Source organism: Pelophylax lessonae (assembly GCF_965119305.1).
Source record: "Pelophylax lessonae genome assembly, chromosome: 7".
Taxonomy (NCBI): domain Eukaryota; kingdom Metazoa; phylum Chordata; class Amphibia; order Anura; family Ranidae; genus Pelophylax; species Pelophylax lessonae.
Genome location: NC_138774.1, coordinates 54,427,055 through 54,447,774, shown reverse-complemented (window position 1 = coordinate 54,447,774; position 20,720 = coordinate 54,427,055). Strand labels below are relative to the sequence as shown.

General features: G+C 44.0%; 1 protein-coding gene across 3 annotated transcripts in view; it reads right to left on the bottom strand.

Moving 5' to 3' along the window:
- SPTBN4 (spectrin beta, non-erythrocytic 4) overlaps nucleotides 1-20,720 on the bottom strand; it is a 353,544-nt gene that overhangs the window by 263,009 nt on the left and 69,815 nt on the right. For all 3 annotated transcript variants that reach the window (XM_082262860.1, XM_082262861.1, XM_082262862.1), the window contains one exon: nucleotides 256-1,012. In XM_082262860.1, coding sequence (XP_082118986.1) covers nucleotides 256-1,012 — 757 coding nt within the window. The remainder of the gene's footprint in view (nucleotides 1-255; nucleotides 1,013-20,720) is intronic.

Here is a 20,720-nt window from a genome sequence, read left to right as displayed (position 1 = left end):
GGTTACTTATCTGAGAGGCAGAAATTGCTCTTTGGTCAAGGATCCCCTAGCAACCTCTGGAGGAACCCTAGCATTCCATGGAACCCTGGTTGAGAAGGGTGTGCTCCAGCATTCACTAAAGTTCTGTATACCAGAAATGTGGCAGTCAAATAATAGTTTACATAGATAAATTGCACATTTACTTTTACTCTAGCACACCTTGTTTCTTTACAACCACAACTGATATATTTAAAAAATAAAAAAATGTTGCCTAACCTGGTTGTTCAAGCAAGCCTCGGCCTGTTTAACATCTCTTAAAAACAGATGGAAGATGTGAGACTGTACAAGGACCTCCCTTCTGTTCTCCCACATCTGGAGAAGCTTGTTCCATCCAACTTCCAGCTTCTGCAACCACTGCTGGAGAGAAAGATATGGAAGGTCAGCCTCTTCTAGGCTCAGAAGGTCACTGACAGCCTGGATCTTGTTGTAGTCTTCCTCATATCTATTGATCTCCTCTTTAAGGGAAGCATGGAGCCCTAACAATCTCTCAGCCTCTGTCAGGTTGGAAGGCAACTCCTCTATAGCCACCGCAGTTTGTGTCTTAACCAACCAGGTCAGAAAGTTGTCCAGGTCTTGTATAAACTGCTGCAACTTGCTGGCCACGGTTAGAGAGTCCTCACATCCTTGGAGAGTCCTCTTCAAAGCTTCCCACTCTCCGCTAATTTCTTCAAAGTGTACCAACACCTCCATGGCCTGAGATGGGTGGCATGTGGCGAGAACTTCAGCATCTTGCTGCAGCTGGACCAGCTTGGGTTCCAAAGCCACCAACGCTGCCTCCATGTTTGAAAGTTTCCTTTGCAAGGCCAGCACCCCACCCAACTCTCCACTGCCACATTGGCTGTTCTCCATAGCTTTCCTCTTTTCACGAATCTGAGACTTCACTTCATTGCATTCTAGGAAATAATTCTGCAGGCGAAGTACGGAAGTGAGCTGTTCTTTCCTCTGCTCCACTAATTCCACAATCCGGTTCCACCTGATAAGAGACAAGAGTTGTTTTAAATGGTTAAACAAGTAGATCTAGAAAAAAAAAAAAATGACAGTGGCTGCAACTTTACTGCTTAAAACAGGGGTCTCCAAACTTTCAAAACAGTTTACTGTCCTTCAGACTATAGGGGGGCCGGACAATGGCAAGTGGAAGTAGAACATGTCCCAGGTATGATGGGCAGTGGGAGAATACAAGATTATATAGTGCCTGTGGTCTGCTGAAGGAGAAATAGTGGCCTATCATTGATATTAGTGGATGGAATACTGCCCCATCGTTGGTGTTAGTGGGAGGAACAGTGCCCCATGGTTGGTGTCAGTGGTAGGAATATTTCCCCATAGTTGGTGTCAGTGGAAGGAGCTGTGTCCCATCGGTGGTGTCAGTGGGAGGAATATTTCCCCATAGTTGGTGTCAGTGCAAGGAGCTGTGTCCCATCAGTGGTGTCAGTGGGAGGAATAGTGCCCCATAGTTGGTGTCAGTGGAAGGAGCTGTGTCCCATCAGTGGTGTCAGTGGGAGGAATAGTACCCCATGGTTGGTGTCAGTGGGAGGAATAGTGCCCCATGATTAGTTTCAGTGAGAGAAATAGTGCCCCATAATTGGTGTCAGTGGGAAGAGCAGTGCCCCATCGGTGGTGTCATTGGGAGGAATAGTGCCCCATCATTGGTGTCAGTGGAAGGAAGAATGCCTTGTATCAGTTGGAGGAATGGTGCCTCATATCAGTGGGTGGAACAGTGCCCCAAAAGGTCAGATAACAGCAATCAAAGGACAGCATTCGGCGCATGGACCACAGTTTGGAGACCACTGATCTGGAAAATATTTACTTATCCCTGAGTTCAGATATAAAGAAGAAGTTAAGAGTTCTAACTTTTTTGTTTTTTTACATTATTTAGCTTCCATCTCCTTGCTAGCCATGTTGTCAGCAGGCTGGCATCCAGTCTAACATTTCAGCCAGGAAGATGGGACAATGTACTTTGTCCCGCAGGGAACCAAATATTGTAAAAAAAAGGGATAATCCATCTTTATCTTCTTCCTGCCGATAGTGTGCATATACAGTATGTGGCCTCACCGAATGGGCTTTTTTCAATGGGGCCACATATATGTGTATGTCTTTGCGCTGGCAGCACACTGCACAGTTTGCTCCCAGCACAGAGACCAGAGTCTCAGCGGGAGCCCCTGGTCCCCGTACTAATAGTCAGGACCTGGAACTCCCGGTTCCGGGTCACCTGATTGCCCTGATGGCCTCTCATTGGCTATCATAGTGATCAGCCGCTGTGAAGCCCGCCTGTATTTCTCTCTCTGAATGGAGAGGAAAGGTAAATTTTATCTCTCACTCTTTTTGCAGAGAGAGATAAACAACTGTGTGTAAAAAAAATTAAAATAAAAAATCGGGTTCCTCCACCTCAAACTCACTCATCCATGTCTTTACGGACCTTGCTTTGTGTACTGGTCCACATCATTTTGGTGCGGGTTTGTTTTTCAGGGGTTGGGCTTGGCCCCTTAGTTCCAGTGAAGGGAACTCTTAAGGCATTTGCATAACAAGGCAATTTGGACAATTTCATGTTCCCATCTTTGTGGGATGGCCCCTTCCCGTTCCACCATGATTGCGCACCACTGCACAAAGCAAGGTCCATAAAGACATGGATGAGCGAGTTTGGGGTGGAGGAACTTGACTGGCCTGCACGAAGTCCTGGCCTTAAACCGATAGAACACCTTTGGGATAAATTAGAGTGAAGACTGAGAGCCAGGCCTTCTCTCCAACATCAGTGCCTGACCTCACAAATGCGCTTCTGGAAGAATGGTCAAACATTCCCATAGACACTCCTAAACCTTGTGGACAACCTTCCCAGAAGAGCTGAAGCTGTTGTAGCTGCAAAGGGTGGGCCAACTCAATATTGAACCTTACGGACTAAGACTGGGACGCCATTAAAGTTCATATGCGTGTAAAGGGGCGCTGACTGATGGTCATCACTTTTTATTGGTAGCGCGGCATTTCTTTTTACACCATGTGCGTGTAAAGACGGGTGTCCCAATACTTTTGGTAATATAGTGCATATGGTGGGTCGCTGGGAGCAGAAGAATTTATTTTGGGTTGTTCTTTGGTGGTAAGTTATGATAGTAACAAAAAATATACAGCTTAATTTTAAAAAATTATATACATTTTTTTTTTTACGATTTTGGGACAGTTTTCCATTGATAATAAAAAAAAATGAGATATCCATTACCATTTACCACCAAAATAAAAACCTTGAACAAAAGCAAGGTATAATCCACCTGGATGCAAAAAGTAGTTGTGATAATATCTACACAGGTATTAATATAGATGGGATCTCTTTATATACACCCAGAACTCTACTGTCACCTTCCTATAGTACATGGTTGGGGTACACAGGTAGTAATGTAGATGGGATCTATGTATATACACCCAGCACTGTACTGTCACCTTCCTATAGTAGATGGTTGGGGTACAAAGTAGTAATATAGACGGGATTTCTGTATATACACCCAGCATTGTACTGTCACCTTCCTATAGTAGATGGTTTGGGTACACAGGTAGTAATGTAGATGGGATTTCTGTATATACACCCAGCACTGTACTGTCACCTTCCTATAGTAGATGGTTGGGGTACACAGGTAGTAATGTAGATGGGATCTATGTATATACACCCAGCACTGTACTGTCACTTTCCTATAGTAGATGGTTGGGGTACAAAGTAGTAATATAGACGGGATTTCTGTATATACACCCAGCACTGTACTGTCACCTTCCTATAGTAGATGGTTGGGGTACACAGGTAGTAATGTAGATGGGATCTATGTATATATACCCAGCACTGTACTGTCACCTTCCTATAGTAGATGGTTGGGGTACACAGGTAGTAATAGAGATGGGATTTCTGTATATACACCCAGCACTGTGCTGACACCTTCCTATAGTAGATGGTTGGGGTACAAAGTAGTAATATAGATGGGATTTATGTATATACATCCAGCATTGTACTGTCACCTTCCTATAGTAGATGGTTGGGGTACATGGGTAATAATGTACATGGATCTCTGTATATACACCCGGTACTGTATTGTCACCTTCCAATAGTAGATGGTTGGGGTACACAGGTAGTAATGTAGATGGGATCTCTATATATACACCCAGCACTGTGCTGTCACCTTCCTTTAGTGGATGTTTGGGGTACACAGGTAATGTATATGGGATCTCTGTATATACATCCAGTACTGTACTTTTACTTCCTATAGTAGATGGTTGGAGTACACAGGTAGTAACGTAGATGGGAGCTCTGTATCTTCATCCAGCACTGTGCTGTCACCTTCCTATAGTAGATGGTTGGGGTACACAGTTAGTAATGTAGATGGGTTTTCTGTATATACATCCAGCACTGTACTGTCATCTTCCTATAGTACATGGTTGGGGTACACAGATAGTAATGTAGATGGGATTTCTGTATATACATCCAGCACTGTACTGTCACCTTCCTATAGTAGATGGTTGGGGTACACAGGTAGTAATATAGATGGGATTTCTGTATATACATCCAGCACTGTACTGTCACCTTCCTATAGTACATGGTTGGGGTACACAGATAGTAATGTAGATGGGATTTCTGTATATACATCCAGCACTGTACTGTCACCTTCCTATAGTAGATGTTTGGGGTACACAGGTAGTAATGTAGATAGGATCTCTATATATACACCCAGCACTGTGCTGTCACCTTCCTTTAATGGATGTTTGGGGTACACAGGTAATGTATATGGGATCTCTGTATATACATCCAGTACTGTACTTTTACTTCCTATAGTAGATGGTTGGAGTACACAGGTAGTAACGTAGATGGGAGCTCTGTATCTTCATCCAGCACTGTGCTGTCACCTTCCTATAGTAGATGGTTGGGGTACACAGGTAGTAATGTAGATGGGTTTTCTGTATATACATCCAGCACTGTACTGTCATCTTCCTATAGTACATGGTTGGGGTACACAGATAGTAATGTAGATGGGATTTCTGTATATACATCCAGCACTGTACTGTCACCTTCCTATAGTAGATGGTTGGGGTACACAGGTAGTAATATAGATGGGATTTCTGTATATACATCCAGCACTGTACTGTCACCTTCCTATAGTACATGGTTGGGGTACACAGATAGTAATGTAGATGGGATTTCTGTATATACACTCAGCACTGTACTGTCACTTTCCTATAGTAGATGGTTGGGGTACACAGGTAGTAATGTAGATGGGATTTCTGTATATACACTCAGCACTGTACTGTCACTTTCCTATAGTAGATGGTTGGGGTACACAGGTAGTAATGTAGATGGGAGCTCTGTATATACACTCAGCACTGTACTGTCACCTTCCTATAGTACATGGTTGGGGTACACAGATAGTAATGTAGATGGGATTTCTGTATATACATCCAGCACTGTACTGTCACCTTCCTATAGTACATGGTTGGGGTACACAGATAGTAATGTAGATGGGATTTCTGTATATACATCCAGCACTGTACTGTCACCTTCCTATAGTACATGGTTGGGGTACACAGGTAGTAATGTAGATGGGATTTCTGTATATACACTCAGCACTGTACTGTCACCTTCCTATAGTAGATGGTTGGGGTACACAGGTAGTAATGTAGATGGGATTTCTGTATATACACCCAGCACTGTACTGTCACCTTCCTATAGTAGATGGTTGGGGTACACAGATAGTAATGTAGATGGGATTTCTGTATATACACCCAGCACTGTACTGTCACCTTCCTATAGTAGATGGTTGGGGTACACAGGTAGTAATATAGATGGGATTTCTGTATACAGTATACACCCAGCACTGTGCTGTCACCTTCCTATAGTAGAAAGGGGTAATTTGGGGGGTTTATATTGTCCCGCCATTTTGTTTGTAATGTGTTATAACAAAGTAAGGGAAAGAGTTTTTTTTCTAACGTTTAGTCTTTCTCTCTTCGAGGCTTTGTGATTTGTGATCATGAAGCGGCTACGGTATGTATGAGAAAGAGAGGAGAGGACCTCTTGAAAACCAACAAGGAGGATCCTGTTGTATTAGTGAGCTCAGACCCACCCCACAGCCCCAAGATACTGCCCCTCAAAGAGGTAGACTTAGCGTAAATAGGAAGAGTTTTGGGGAATTTCCGGGCAGATTTTGCCCCTTTCTTTGGACAAAATTAGGAGAAGGTGACACAGATATTAAAGAGGTTGTAAACCCACTTTATATACTTTTACCTATAGGTAAGCCTATATTAAGGCTTATCTATAGGCGCTATAAATATCTCCTAAACATTCACCATTTAGGAGATATTTACAGTGCATGCAGAGACGATGTCGGCCGTCCTGTCCCTGAGCGGGCGGCACTGCAGGGGCTTCGTTTTAAGGTAAGTATTTCATAATGAGCTAGTATGCGATGCATACTAGCTCATTATGCCTTTGTCATTACAGGTTTTTATTTTTCTCATTTTTTTAGGAGGGTTTACTTCCTCTTTAAGTAATAGAATAGTGAGATTTAATGCAAGGCACTGTAAGGAAATACAACATTAATCACACAAATATATATATTGGGGTCACTATATATACAAGCATAGTGGGGTCACTGGACAGACAGTAGGGAAGAGTTAGAACCTCTGTCAGGTTTTCAACCCTTTTCAAAGCCACTATTACAGAGATTCCCCCTCTATATTTGTCCTGATCACCAATGTCACCAGGATAGAAAGTGATGGAAAAGCCAACAATGTGGGCTGCCACCAGAACAGAAATAGAGGGTAAGCCCTGGTCCACTGATGTGGTATTGAAATCTACTTCAGCTCCATTTCAAAGCCCCACATCAGTGCCATTTGCCCTGTGATTTCATTGTGGCTTGCGACTTCATTTAATAGAAGTGCAATTTCCCAATAAAATTAGTAAAAAGTAATGCAGGAACCCTTTTCATAATCGCTGCGACATGAGTTGTGGCGATATGAATGGTTCCATTGCTTCCAATGAGGTGCGACTTGTCATGCGATTTGGAACAGTCAAATCGCATAACAAGTTGCACTGGTGTGAACAGGGGCTAAATCTTCGGATGGAGTATACGCTTGGGATACATATTTATGAATCTCTTGCAAAGTTTAATACCCGGAGATCCTATCAGTAATAGCACTTGTGACCAGCAGCAGTGTTTGTCAGCCTGCCGTCATTTGAATTCAGACGACAGTTTGGCTGCAGGGGTGTCAGGTGTGCAAGAGGTATACATGGTCTATTAACCACTTAAGCCCCGGAAGATTTTACCCCCTTCCTGACCAGGGGGTTTTTTGCGATTTTTTACTGCGTGACTTTAACGGACAGTTGCGCGGTCGTGCGACGCTGTACCTAAACAAATTTGACGTCCTTTTTTTCCCACAAACAGAGCTTTCTTTTGGTGGTATTTGATCACCTGTGCGATTTTTACTTTTTGCGCTATAAACAAAAAAAGCGTAAATTTTGCAAAAATAACAATATTTTTCACATTTTTTTATATGAAATTCCCCCCAAAAAAATGTAAAAATCTAAATTTTTTAACATTTTTGGCCAATTTGTTTTCTGCTACATATGTTTGGTAAAAAAAAATTGCAAAAAGCGTATTTTGATTGGTTTGCGCAAAAGTTATTGCGTTTACCAACTAAGGGAAAGATTTCGGTCATTTTTGGTTTTTTTTTTTTTTAAACGTGTAATGACGGCGATCTGCGTTTTTTTTGCGGTACTGCGACATTGCGGCGGACAGATCGGACCCTTGACTGACATTTTTGACACTTTTGGGGTTACCAGTGACATTACTGCAGTAATCAGTGCTATACATATGCACTGTTACTGCAAAATGACACTGGCAGGGAAGGGGTTAACTTTATTGGGGAGGGAGGGGTTAAGTGTGTCCCTAGGGGCGTGCTTTTTACTGTGATTGGCTGTGGCTACTAGTGTAGGAACAGTGATCAATGGTCCTACATAGTAGAACCGTATGATCACTGTTTCTACACAGGGGAGAATGACAGGCGGCTTGTTTACATCAGCCGCCTGACTTTCTCCCCCTGCACCGACGATCGGCGAGTGACCAGCGGACATCGGGTCCACCAGTCACACGCACTGACTTCCTTGTGAACGAGCCGCGGCGGGCGCGCGCTCGCCCGCTATTGGCTCACAAGGAAGTGACAGGCAAGTGACGTAGATCTACGTCACTTTGCCTGGCCGGAGCTGACCGCCGCAGTAAATAGTCGTGCGGCGGTCGGCAACCGGTTAATAAATATAAAGTCAGTGTGAGCACCTCCCCAGTGACAAGCTGTGTATACAAAAACCATCAATAGGAATGAGGCCCTATGGGACACGTTCACATCTATGCTTTTTTCAGCAGCTGCACTTTTGGAAAGGGTCAGGGACATTTTTAAAAGCAAAACCGTGCATTTTTGATTCAATAGACTTCAATGGTGAAGCTGCAGAAAAGCATGTAGTGCAATTTTGCCGCAATTTGCGTTTTACACCTTTAATCCACCTAACACATTGGACAAAAAAAAGCATAAAAAATGCAAAACGCTTTAAAAAACACATAAAAAAAGTGTCAAAAACGGGTGTGAATAAATAAAAATGCACAAGGCACAGCAAAAAGCATTGCAGGATCGGATCAAAAGCAAACTGCATAGGTGTGAAACCAAGCCTAAGGGCTTATTTACACCAGTTGCATACATAATATGAATGCATATGTAAGAAAGTGAATGTAATACAATAGGCCTGGTTTAGTATACCATTGTAGTGCAGGTGCGTTTACAAAAAGTACAGCATGCTGAATTGTGCAGAAGTGTGCACAAAGACACACCTCAATAGATACGTGTGAACAAGCCCTACAGCAGAAGAGCTATGTAGCAGAAAGTGCAGCCTGAGCACATAATGAGCCAGTATGGCTTCCTATTTGTAGCTGATCAGTGTTTTTGGCACTAAGATCTCAGCATGGTCAGATATTACATTAGGATTGCTATCTTGAAAATTTAAAGGGAAACTCCAGTCAAAAATGATTTTTTTCCTATTAATAGTATGTTAAATATCTTTATCTTTGATATTATTCATTTTCTGACTAGCTGCTTGTGTAGCTTAGAAAGTCTTAAAGAGGTTGTAAACCCATGGAACTTTTTTTTTTTTTTTTGGCTGCAACCTGAAAGAGAAACCCATAATGAGCTAGTATGCATCGCATACTAGCTCATTATGAAATACTTACCTAAGAACGAGCCCCCGCCATGCCGCCCGCTCACCTGTATGACGGGCGACATGTCCAGTCGCCCGTCTTCCGGGATCGCGGCATCCGGGCATCTGATTGGCACGCGCGCGGGAGCCGACGGTCACGGCACGGGGCTCTGAAGAAACGGCACCAGCGGCCGTTCCTTCAGAGCGCATGCGCCAGTGACGTCACTGGCTCCATGTAAGGTAAATATCTCCTAAACGGTACATGTTTAGGAGATATTTACAGTACCTATAGGTAAGCCTTATCATAGGCTTACCTATAGGTAAAAGTGTCAGAGGAGGGTTTACTTCCTCTTTAACTAAGCTGGACAAACAGCTTCTTTCTGTTCTTCCCGACAACGTTATCTCCCTTTATCTGAATTTGCTAAGCTGTCTTTCACTTCCTGAAAAGGTTTTTGATCTTTCTTAGACAGGCATGCCTGGACCTGCCCAACCCCACCCCCATCCCTCCTATCCTTCACCATGATCTCCTCCTGTCTTCATAGCCTCGTTTAGGCTAGCAGCTTCTCCTGAGAGAAAGAGGGAGAGGGCAGGCTTTGGAAGTATGTTACTTCCACTCTTCATAGTTCCAGCAGCACATAACATTGATTTCAATGGCACCCATTCCCATCTATGCGACTTTGAAAAGGTACCTGCACTACTTTGATGCAACTTTTGATGCAACTTTGATCCAGAGTGTAAAGTTGGATGAAAGCTGCACTCAAAGTTGCACTCTAAATCGCACAACTTTGGGGTCACACTAATGAAAACGTAGCTACCAGGCTAGAGTAGGACTTTGTAGTGCAGGTACCTTTTCAAAGTCCCAGATTTTCAAAGTCGCAAAGATTGGAACAGGTGCCCCTGAAATCAAAGTCGCATCAAAAGTTGCATCAACCTTTTGCAGGTACCTTTTCAAAGTCGTTGATATTTAAAGTCACATAGATTGGAACGGGTGCCATTGAAATCAATGGGCTGTGACTTGTCATGCGACTTTGGAGACACAAAGTCGCATGACAAGTCACACTAGTAGAAACTGAGCTTTAGTCTACGCTTCCACTATTGCAACCCTAAAGTCGCACAATTTAGACTGCCACTTTGATGCAACTTTACACTCTCTGGATCAAAGTATCTGCATCAAAAGTTGCATCAAAGTAGTGCATTACCTTTTCAAAGCCGCTGATTTTTCAAGTCGCATAGATTGGTACGGGTGGCATTAAAATCAATAGGTTGTGACTGTGTCCAAAGTTGCATGACAAGTCACACTAATGGAAACATATACTTAGTGTGGTTGCCTGTACTATTCCTTTAATGTATAGTGGTCATTGTAGACTGTGAGCTGAGACCCCAGAGCACTTCCAGCTACACTGACAGGTCCCTCCCCCTTGTCCAGCTTCCTTCTCCGATGGTAGTCTTAATTCAAAGCCCAGCACAGCTATACTGTATATGTACCCCCCCCCCCCATGTCCTGTGTGGATGACTCTTTTTTATTTCTTAATTTTCTCATGAATCAGGATGTACAATGTATCCCTACTGATGAGAGAGCACTGTGGGCAGGAACTTATAATCAGCTCCTCCCATTCTGTATAACCCACTCGCTAGACAGGAACAGTGCCCCTCCCAGGAAGTGATGTCACTAGCTTTCAGTAACCACACCCACTTGCTGCTCTTGGAACTCAGCCTAAATAATTAGAGCAGGGGAGAATTTAAGGTATTAGGCCCCTTACACACGAATGGTTAGAATTCAGCTTTTAGCTGCGGAAAGAGGAACTTTTTTACCGCAGCTAAATGCAGACAATGCATCCCTATGGCCCATTCACACACCGCGTTCAGCAACGTAAAATACCATATTGTCCATGTTTGTATAGAACTGCCATAAAGAGAAATGTGTGACACAAGATTAGTGCCTTAAAGCGGAGTTCCACCCTGGGAACGTTTCTTTTTAATAAAAATACCCCCGGGACAGTCAGGGCTAGTGCATTCCACAATGGATAGCCTCTGACCTGTCCCGGGTTGCACTTACCTTTTAGAAGAAATACTTACCTTGAAAATGTATTGTCCAGCGCTGCCATCTCAGGTGTGGGCAGCTTGAAGCCAGCGCGATCCTCTTCTGTGTCCTCTTCCGTCTTCTTCGGTCCCACGATGCACTGCACCGGCCCCGCCGTCACTTCCGGTGCTGCAGCATCATCCCTGCACAGCTTCTGGGCATGCCCAGAAACTGTTTAGCAAGGTATGACGGCACCTGCACCGGAACTGACGTCGGGGCCGGTGCAGGCGCATTTATTCCTGGTAACGATGACGTTCAGCTCCCAGGAATCATTGCAAGCCAGGAAGTGACGACGGGCCGTGGCCGCCGAGGGGAGGAAGAGGAAGTAAGGTAAGTATATTTTCTTCTAAACCAGGTAAGTAAAAAAAAAGAAAATTGCGATTATCCATTTGTTTTTCAGGTGACCCGGAGCAAGAAGATGGAGGTAAGTATAATTTTAGGGTGGAACTCCGCTTTAACATAAATTCACTTACATATGCAAAATAAACACATTTAAATGGCCACTGATTCTGTTTCTCATAAATAAAGAATACCTTTTTTCTCTCTCTCTCCAGGCAAAAATATCTCATCCAACAGAGACACTAAGCCAATTCCACTGGCTACATCCACGGAGGACAAGAAACCTCCCATAACTTCAGTTACCAGTGAGAGCAAGGAAGCTTCACTGGTCAAATCCAAGGAGGACAAAAAATCAGCCAAAAGGGAGGATATGAAGACTTCACTAACTACAGCTAACAAGGACAACAAACAAGTCACCAGTGAGGGTGAGACGACTTCACTGACCAAATTCAATAAAGGGCCAAAAAAACAACCAATAGAGAGAATGAGAAGACTTTACTGGCTATATCTTCCAAGGACAACAAACGAATCCCCAGTGAAGTTGTGAAAACCTCATTAGCTACATCTACCGAGGACAACAAACAAGTCACCAGTGAGGGCAAGAAGACTTCACTAACCAAATTCAAAAAAGGACAACAAACCAGTCACCAGTGGGGGCAAGGAGGCTATCTAAGGAGGCTTCAATGGCCAAATCCATCATTGTGAGGATGAGAAGACTTCACTGGCTAAAACTAACAAGGACAACAAGCAAGTCACCATTGATGTCGTGAAGTCCTCCATCTGAGTCTTACATCTACCAAGAACCAAAAAACATTCACCAGTGAGGGCAAGGAGACTTCACTGGTCTAGGGCACAAAAACAGCCAATAATGAGGATGAGAAGATTTCACTGGTTACATCTACCAAGGACAACAAACCAGTCACCGGTGAGGGCAAGGAGGCTTTGCTGGCCACATAAAAAACAGCCAATATTGAGAGTGAGGAAACTTCACCTACCAGTCCTACAAACTTACAATGGAAAATGTAATCTTTCATAGAATGCTAGGACAGGGAAACTTTGGAAAAGTATTGTTGGCTTACCATCTTGCCATTAACCAGAAGCTGGGTTAAAAAAAAACGTGACTCCTTGACAGTGATCCCAGCTGGGCCTTTACAGAGCACTACACAATAGAAGCGTGCTGCAGATACCCATTTTTTGCACATCTTTACTGCTCCTTTCAAACAGAGGCTCATCTCATCTTTGTTATGGAGTTCCTGGGTGGTGGGGATCACAATGAACTCATAAAAGTTTCAGCTCCATTTCATAAAGAAACCCTAAGACGTCTTACTGACAACTTCTCTTTACATCATCCACAGAGATCTAAAACCAGCAAACATTCTTCTGGATACCACCAGCCATGCCAAAATTGCAGAAAAAACATAAATAGATAGCAGAATAAAGTGGGGACTGGCTAGAGAGGGATTACTATAATGCAGTTGGCCGGCTTACCCAGTTCCGGACCACCCACCACATATATACTGCAGCAGGGCGACCCGGCTGGCCAAAATCATGTAAATGTACATGATATTGTGCATGAGATGAAGGGGGCACGTGCTCCACCGGAGTGCCGCTCCCATTGTGATTGGACACAGCGGCAGCCGATGAGTGGGTCCGGCAGCCGTGATGGCCGCTGGGACCCACCGATTATTCGAACGGCAGTCTGCCTACGAAAACAAGGCAGAGGGCTGCTCTCTGTCAGGGAGTAAAAGAGAGATCCTGTGTTTCAGCTTAAACACATTCTCTTTTCCTCTATCCAATGCCCCCACAGTTAGAAAGCACTCCCTGGGAGCACACTTAACCCCTTGATTGCTCCTGGTGTTAACCTCTTCCCTGCCAGTCTCATTTATACAGTAACAGTGCATTTTTTTTTAGCTGTATTGGTATCACTGGTCCCCAAAAAGTGTCACTCTGTGTCAGATTTGTCCGCCGCAATGTGGCAGTCCTGCTAAAAATCGCTGATCGCCGCCATTACTAGTAAAAATAAAATAAAAAAAATAAAAAAAGTTCATAAATGTATCCCATAGTTTGTCACTATAACTTTTGCACAAACTAATCAATATACACTTAATTGGATTTTTTTTATAAACAATATGTAGCAGAATACATATTGGCCTAAATTGATAAAAGAAATATGATTTATTTTACACTTTCTTATTGGGTATGTTTTATTTTAGAAAGTAGAAAATACTGGTGTTTTTTTTTTTTTTTTCAAAATTGTGGTTCTTTTTTTGTTTATAGCACAAAAAATAAAAACCGCAGAGGTGATCAAATACCACCAAAAGAAAGTTCTATTTGTGGGAAAAAAAAAAAGACATACATTTTATTTGGGTACAGCATCACACAACTGCGCAATTGTCAGTTGAAGCAACGCAGTGCCATATCACAAAAAATGGCCTGGTCAGGAAGGGGGTGAAAACTTCCATAGCTGAAATTGTTAAACATGCATTGCAATGTATGTGAACAAAAAAATCACTGTTTTTATGAAAAGTTTTCTAGAAAGGGTGTATAGCAGTGTACAGAGAGTTCATCCAGAATTTTTTGTGGTAATGTGGCCATACCTCTTTAGTATGGGTTATATTTATATATAAGCTATTTGGATTTATGGACAGGTATATCTTATTTCTTGTTGTGCAGAGCAGATCAGTAACCAGACCTGAACCTGTAGCTCTCCTACAGCTTGTGTCATTACACCTCATATTGACACTATCGCCACAGTATGCTATAACCAAGTACTGTATTTTGCATGTTGCAGAGTAGAGAAGGGACTGGCCAGAGAAGGATTACTTTGACACAGTTGGCCAGCTTAAACATGTATTGCAATGTATGCAAACTAAAAATCCCTGTTTTGGGTATAGTAGTGTGCAGAGGGTTCATCCAGAATATTGACTGTTACAGGAAATTCCGATGATACTTGACCCCAAAATAAGAGGACATTTCTGTGATAGGGAATGCAGTCTATACAGTTATCTTTGCTTAAACATGACAGATATATGGAAAACACACAAAAAAAGAAAATAAATAAATAAAAGGTTTACGAAAACAGGAAAGAACTGGCTTGCACACAATGAAAAACCTTGGTGTGGTTTTTTGTTAGTTTGCTCTTAGCATATTAAAAAGAAAAAAGAGCCCTCGTCAGAGTCCCTCCTTACATCAAGGTTCACATCAGAGTCCTCCATCACATTAGCTGTCCTCATCAACGTGCCTCCTTACATCAATTACCCCCATCAGAGTGTATCCTTAGGCTGGGTTCACATATGTGCGGCTGCGATTGCGTGCCTGGGGTCCGGTGCGTTCCTGTTCACCAGTTCAGGTGCGATTCAGGTCTGAATTTTTGCCTGAATTTGCACCTGAGCCAGACCCAAAAACGCACAGGACCCTTTTGCAATCTGCTCTGTGGCCGCTCTGGACCTGTGTGAACCATCTTCATTGAAAGCTGGTAACACTCGCCTGTCATGCAAATTGGATGTGGTTAAAACTGCATCTAATTCGCACATATGTGAACCCAGCCTTCCATACATCTGTCCACATCAGAGTTTTCCTTTACATCAAATCAGTTGTCCTGATCAGGGTGTCCCCTTGCATCAATTGCCCTATTAGAGTGTCTCCTTTGTCCACCCCAGAGCGCTCCCCAACTATCCCTAGCAGAGTTTCCCTTTACATCAAATTTCTACCCTTACATCAACTGTCTGCATAAGAGTGCTCCTTACATCAATTTTCCCCCTTAGTGTGCTCCATTACGTCAACTATCCCCATCATAGTTTCCATTTACTTCAAATGTCCTTTTCAGAGTCCCCCCTTAAATCAAATTCCCCATCACAGTCCCTCCTTACATCAAATGTCATCATCATCAGAATACCCCTTAAATCAAATTCCCCATCAGGGTGCCCCCTTCCATCAAATGTCCCCATCAGAGTGCCCCCTTCCATCAAATTTCCCCATCAGAGTGCCCCCTTACATCAAATGGCCCCATCAGAGTACCCCTTTTAAAGCGTCTGTTACCCCAACATTTTATATTCCTGATATGTGCCTGCTGTACCATGTACTTGTATGAAAAAGTATCCTGTTCTCTTTGTATTGCTTCCTGGTGTTTCTGCTAGTCCCTCTGCTTTCCTATTAAAAACTGACCACACTAAGCAGGAGAACACACTGTGGTCAGATCTCTAGCTATGCTGGGAACTCAGCCTGCTCTCCTCCAATGATCAGTCTTGTCCTCCTGGCACACCCCTCACCATGCACAGCCTTTCATTGGAAAGGTCAGTGTCCTGCTGCTTTTCCTCCCCCTACGCTTATGCCGCTAAGAAATGAAGGAACAGAGGGAATGTGGTCACTTTTAAAAAAAGGGAAGAAAAGGGTATTTATAATGATTTTTTTAAATCTAAGCACAAATGTTTTCCCTTTCATTTTTATTTTAAACTGAATGGGTTGTTATACAAGGTGATCGTTTACAATCACTTTAAATCAAATGTCCCCATCGGATTGCCTCCTTACATCAAGTGTCCCCAACAGAGCGCCCCCTTACTTCAAATGTCCTCATCAGAGTGCCCCCTTACATCAAATGTTAACATCAGAGTGCCCCCTTACATCAAATGTCCCTATCAGAGTAACCCCTTCCATCAAATGTTCCCGTCAGAGTGCCCACTTCCATCAAATGTCCTCATCAGAGTTCCCCCTTGCATCAAATGTCCACATCAGAGTGCCCCCTTACATCAAATGTCTCCATCAGAGTGTCCCCTTACATCAAATGTCCCTATCAGAGTAACCCAATTTCCCATCAGATTACCCCCAGGCCCGCCGGTCCAGCTGTGCTGCGATTCGTCATAGCACATGCCGATCCCTGGGTCCCGGTCAATGCTTGACCGCCGGCACCCGGTGATCAGCTGTCAGCTTCCCCGAACACAGCTCTGAAAATGTAAGCAACACAGAGCTGTGTTCAGTGACAGGGGATCTTGTTGTTTGTTCATTCCCTGCTAAGCAAGGCTAAGGCACATATTTAACCCTTCGAGCACCCTAGATTTTAAACCATTCCTGCCGCCCAGTGTTAATAATACAGTGACGGTGCACATTATTAGCACTGATCACAATATTAGTGTCACCGTAGATGTTAATGGCAGTTAATTCCCCCCAGCTTCAGTTAGTGTCACATTGGTCGCCGCACTATTGTAGACTCGTTATAAGTCACTGCTTATATATGTAGTCCCGTTATAAGTCATTACTAGCATAAAAACAAAAATGACAGTATATATCCCATAGTTTGTAGACACTATAACTTTCAAACAAACCATTCAATGTACACTTCTTGGGATTTTTTTTTACCAGAGATATGTAGCAGAATACATTTTGGGCAAAATGTATTAGGAGATTTCATTTTTTTTCATAGGATATGTTTTAACAGAAAGTAAAAAATATATATATTTTTTTCAAAAAACGTTCGGCCTTTTTTTATTTATAGAATAAAAAACCCAGTGGGGATAAAATACAACCAAAAGAAAGCTCTATTTGTGTGAAAAAATATATACACTTCGTATGGGTACAGCATTGCATGACCATGTCAGTTAAAGTAACACTGTGCTGAATAGCAGAGAATGGTCTGGGTATGAAGAGGGTAAAACCTTCCGGTGGTCAATTGGTTAAAGTAAATCTATCATTGTCCTTAAAAAATCTAACAATGCTACTCTGTAGTATCTATCTCACTTGTCAAATGCTGGACTCAGCCTTTATAGTGGGCTTCACCTTTTGGTTACTTTATTCAAAATACAACCAACAGATACATTTTGTTTTAGTGGTACAACATATAGTTTAGCTTGAGCTAGAGCTGCACGAATTCTGGATAAAATGAGAATCACAATTTTTTGTCTTACCGTAAAATCCTTTTCTCTGATGTTCATTGACGAACACGGCTCCAGAATCTTCTTGACCATTGGGTGATGCTGCCCCCTATAGGAGTAGGACACTAGGCAGGAAAACCTTTACAACGCCTATGGGGCAGTCCCAGGAGGGTTTGCTCCCACTTCCTGCCATAGGCACTTAGCTTAGTTGCAAGCAGTGTCAGAAGAAAAAATAACCCAACTCAATAGAGGGGTGGGTGCTGTGTCCGTCAATGAACATCAGAGAAAAGGATTTTATGGTAAGACAAAAATCCAATTTTCTCTTTCATTCATTGACGGACACAGCTCCAGAATCCTCTTGACCATTGGGACGTCCTAAAGCAGTGTCAAACATGAGGGGCGGGAAAAAAACACAGCAGAAACAAATTACCAAAAGGCTAAACCTAGCCAACCAGGTAACATGGAGCTCAACCAGGAACAACTGGAGCTCAACTGAAAAAATATACACCCTCAAAGAGGACTAATCCTTTCAAACAGCAGCCTGCAAAACGTTGCGATCAAAAGCAGCATCTGTAGATGCCAGCACATCTATTGTATAAAATTTTGTAAAAGTGTGCATAGACGACCAGGTGGCCGCCTTGCCAACCTGCACCACTGACGCCTGATGGCGGAAGGCACTAAGCGCCCACGTAGAAAGTTCCTTAACAGGGAATGGAGGAACCTGACCCTTGATGGAATAGGCCTGCACCACTGCCTGTCTTGTCCATCTGGAAATGGTCGTGGCAGACGCGACCAACCCTTGGCGAGGTCCATCCATAATGACAAATAGTAAGGCTGATTTCCTAAATGACTCATTTGCCCCAAGGTACACCCTAATCGCCCGCCCCACCCACTTCCAGAGAGTGCAAGGCAATCTTCTTAAGATGTTGAGGCTTAGAACACAGGGAAGGCAACACAATGTCTTTATTCAGATGGAAACCAGAAACAACCTTAGGAAGGAGCGACTGACAAGGGTGAAGCACCATCTTATCTCTGTGAACCACCAGGTAAGGTGAACGACAAGACAATGTCTCCAGCTCCGACACCCTGCGTGCAGAAGTAATAGCCACCAAGAAGGCTACTTTCTGGGACAATATAAGCAGAGGAACCTTGTGAATATTTCCGAAAGCGAAAAGCGGGTACTGGAGAACCGAGAGCACCAAATTGAGATCCCATGGAGGCAACGGAGACCGTACTGGGGAGCAAAGCGGCAAATACCCTGAATAAAGGTGCGAACCAAAGAACGTGTGGCCAAATAACAGCAAAACCGCCAAGGCCGAAAATACTGGCCCTTCACGGTACCCAAGGCCAGGCGCTGCTCATTGCTTTGTTGGAAGAATAACGAAATCCGAGCCAACGAAATGGAACGGGGATGAACCCCAAGAGACTCACACCACGCAATTTATGCCTTCCAGCGCGATGGTAAAACCTTCCTAGAGGTAGATTTTTTAGTCTTTTACAACGTGGGAATCACTGATTCAGACAAAGCCAGCGACTGTAAAGCAGGATGGAAGATTGGCCCCTGAACCAATAAATCTTCTCTGCCTCCAAGGGGCATCGGCTACCAGCTGTACCAGATCGGTGTACCAAGACCGTACGAGGCCAGTCTGGAGCCACTAGGATGACCGGATCCCTTCTGCCTCGATACTTCGCAGAAGACTCGGCAGAAGTTTAAGCGGGGAAAAAGAGTATATCAAAAGATACTGGCCCCAAGGAGACACCAGTTTGTCTGTGACGCTGGCCAGAGGATCCTGAGACCTTGCCACAATTCTCTGAACCTTCCTGTTGAGACAAAAGGCCAACAGGTCCACCTCAGGAGTTCCCCACCGGAGACACAGCTGAACTTTAGAATGCCAGCTACCTCCCGAGCCGCCAGGATACTTCTTGTGCCCCGTTGGTGATAGACATAAGCCACGGCCGTGGCATTGTCCGATAGATCCTCACCTGGCACTCCTGAAGGTGAAGGTGATTTGCCCAATGAGCCAGACAAATCTTATCGCCTGAAGTACCAGTATATTGGTCGGTAGTCTTGACTCCAGACCCCTTGAGCACATCTGTGCCCAAAATGCCTCTCAACCCGGACAGGCTGGAAACCGCGGGGACCACCGTCCAGTACAGGGGGAAAGAAGAATTATCTAGAGACTGTGGATCCTTGTCCCACTTGACAAGAATGTCCCTTTGCAGAGGCTCGAGCGTAACTGTGAAAATGGAACCGCCTCGAACGTAGACACCATCAGGCACAGTGCCCGCACACAATGTCCAGAAAAAAGACTGACTGCTGAACAACAGACGCCTAGTCCCATCCTGAAGCTTTGGAGTTTTTGTTCCACTGGAAAAAAAACACCCTGGTTGAAGCCGATCCAGAGTCAGACCCAGATAGTCCAAATTGGTGGACAGAACCAGAGCAGATTTTTGGAAGTTCAATTACCAACCAAACTCCTACAGAGCCCACACAGTAATGTCCTGGTTGTCCTTTAGAGCAGTCGGAGACTCTGCTCGCAGAAGAAGTTAGTCCAGGTACCCAGTACCATAATCCTCCACTGCCGCTACAATGCCGACACCGGGGCCAACATTTTTGTGAATACCCGAGGAGCTGCGGCGACCAAAGGGTAATGCCATGAATTGAGCATGCTCCTCACCCATGGCAAGCGGAGGAAAAGATGATGACCGACATATAATGGAATATGAAGGTAAGCGTCCTTGATGTGGGGATGCCACTACAGTACGAATAGACCCCATTTGAAAGTTCTGTACCCGCACAAGTGGTTCAAAGCCTTGAGGTCCAGGTTTGTACGTACCTTGCCTTCCCTCCTGGGAACTGTAAACAACCTTGACTAGAAACCTTGAAAACGTTTCGATGTTGGAACTGGAACAATCACCTCTTGTAGAAGAAAGACTTGCACCGCCCTGAAGAGACCCCGCAGGCTGTCTGGGGACAAACACAGATTGGAAGGAAAGAACCTCACTAGAGGATAATTACGAAACCTGATCTTGTAGCCAGACCGGATCAGCTTGTGGACCCACCTGTGTTGGATCAGGAAGGTCCATGGGTCTGGAAAGAAGCGAAGATGTCCTCCCACCTCAGACACGGCTAAGGGTTGCCCTTCAGGCAGAAGAGGGCTTGTCTGCAGGTCTGGAAGAACCCGCTCTTTGTGACGAGATTCCT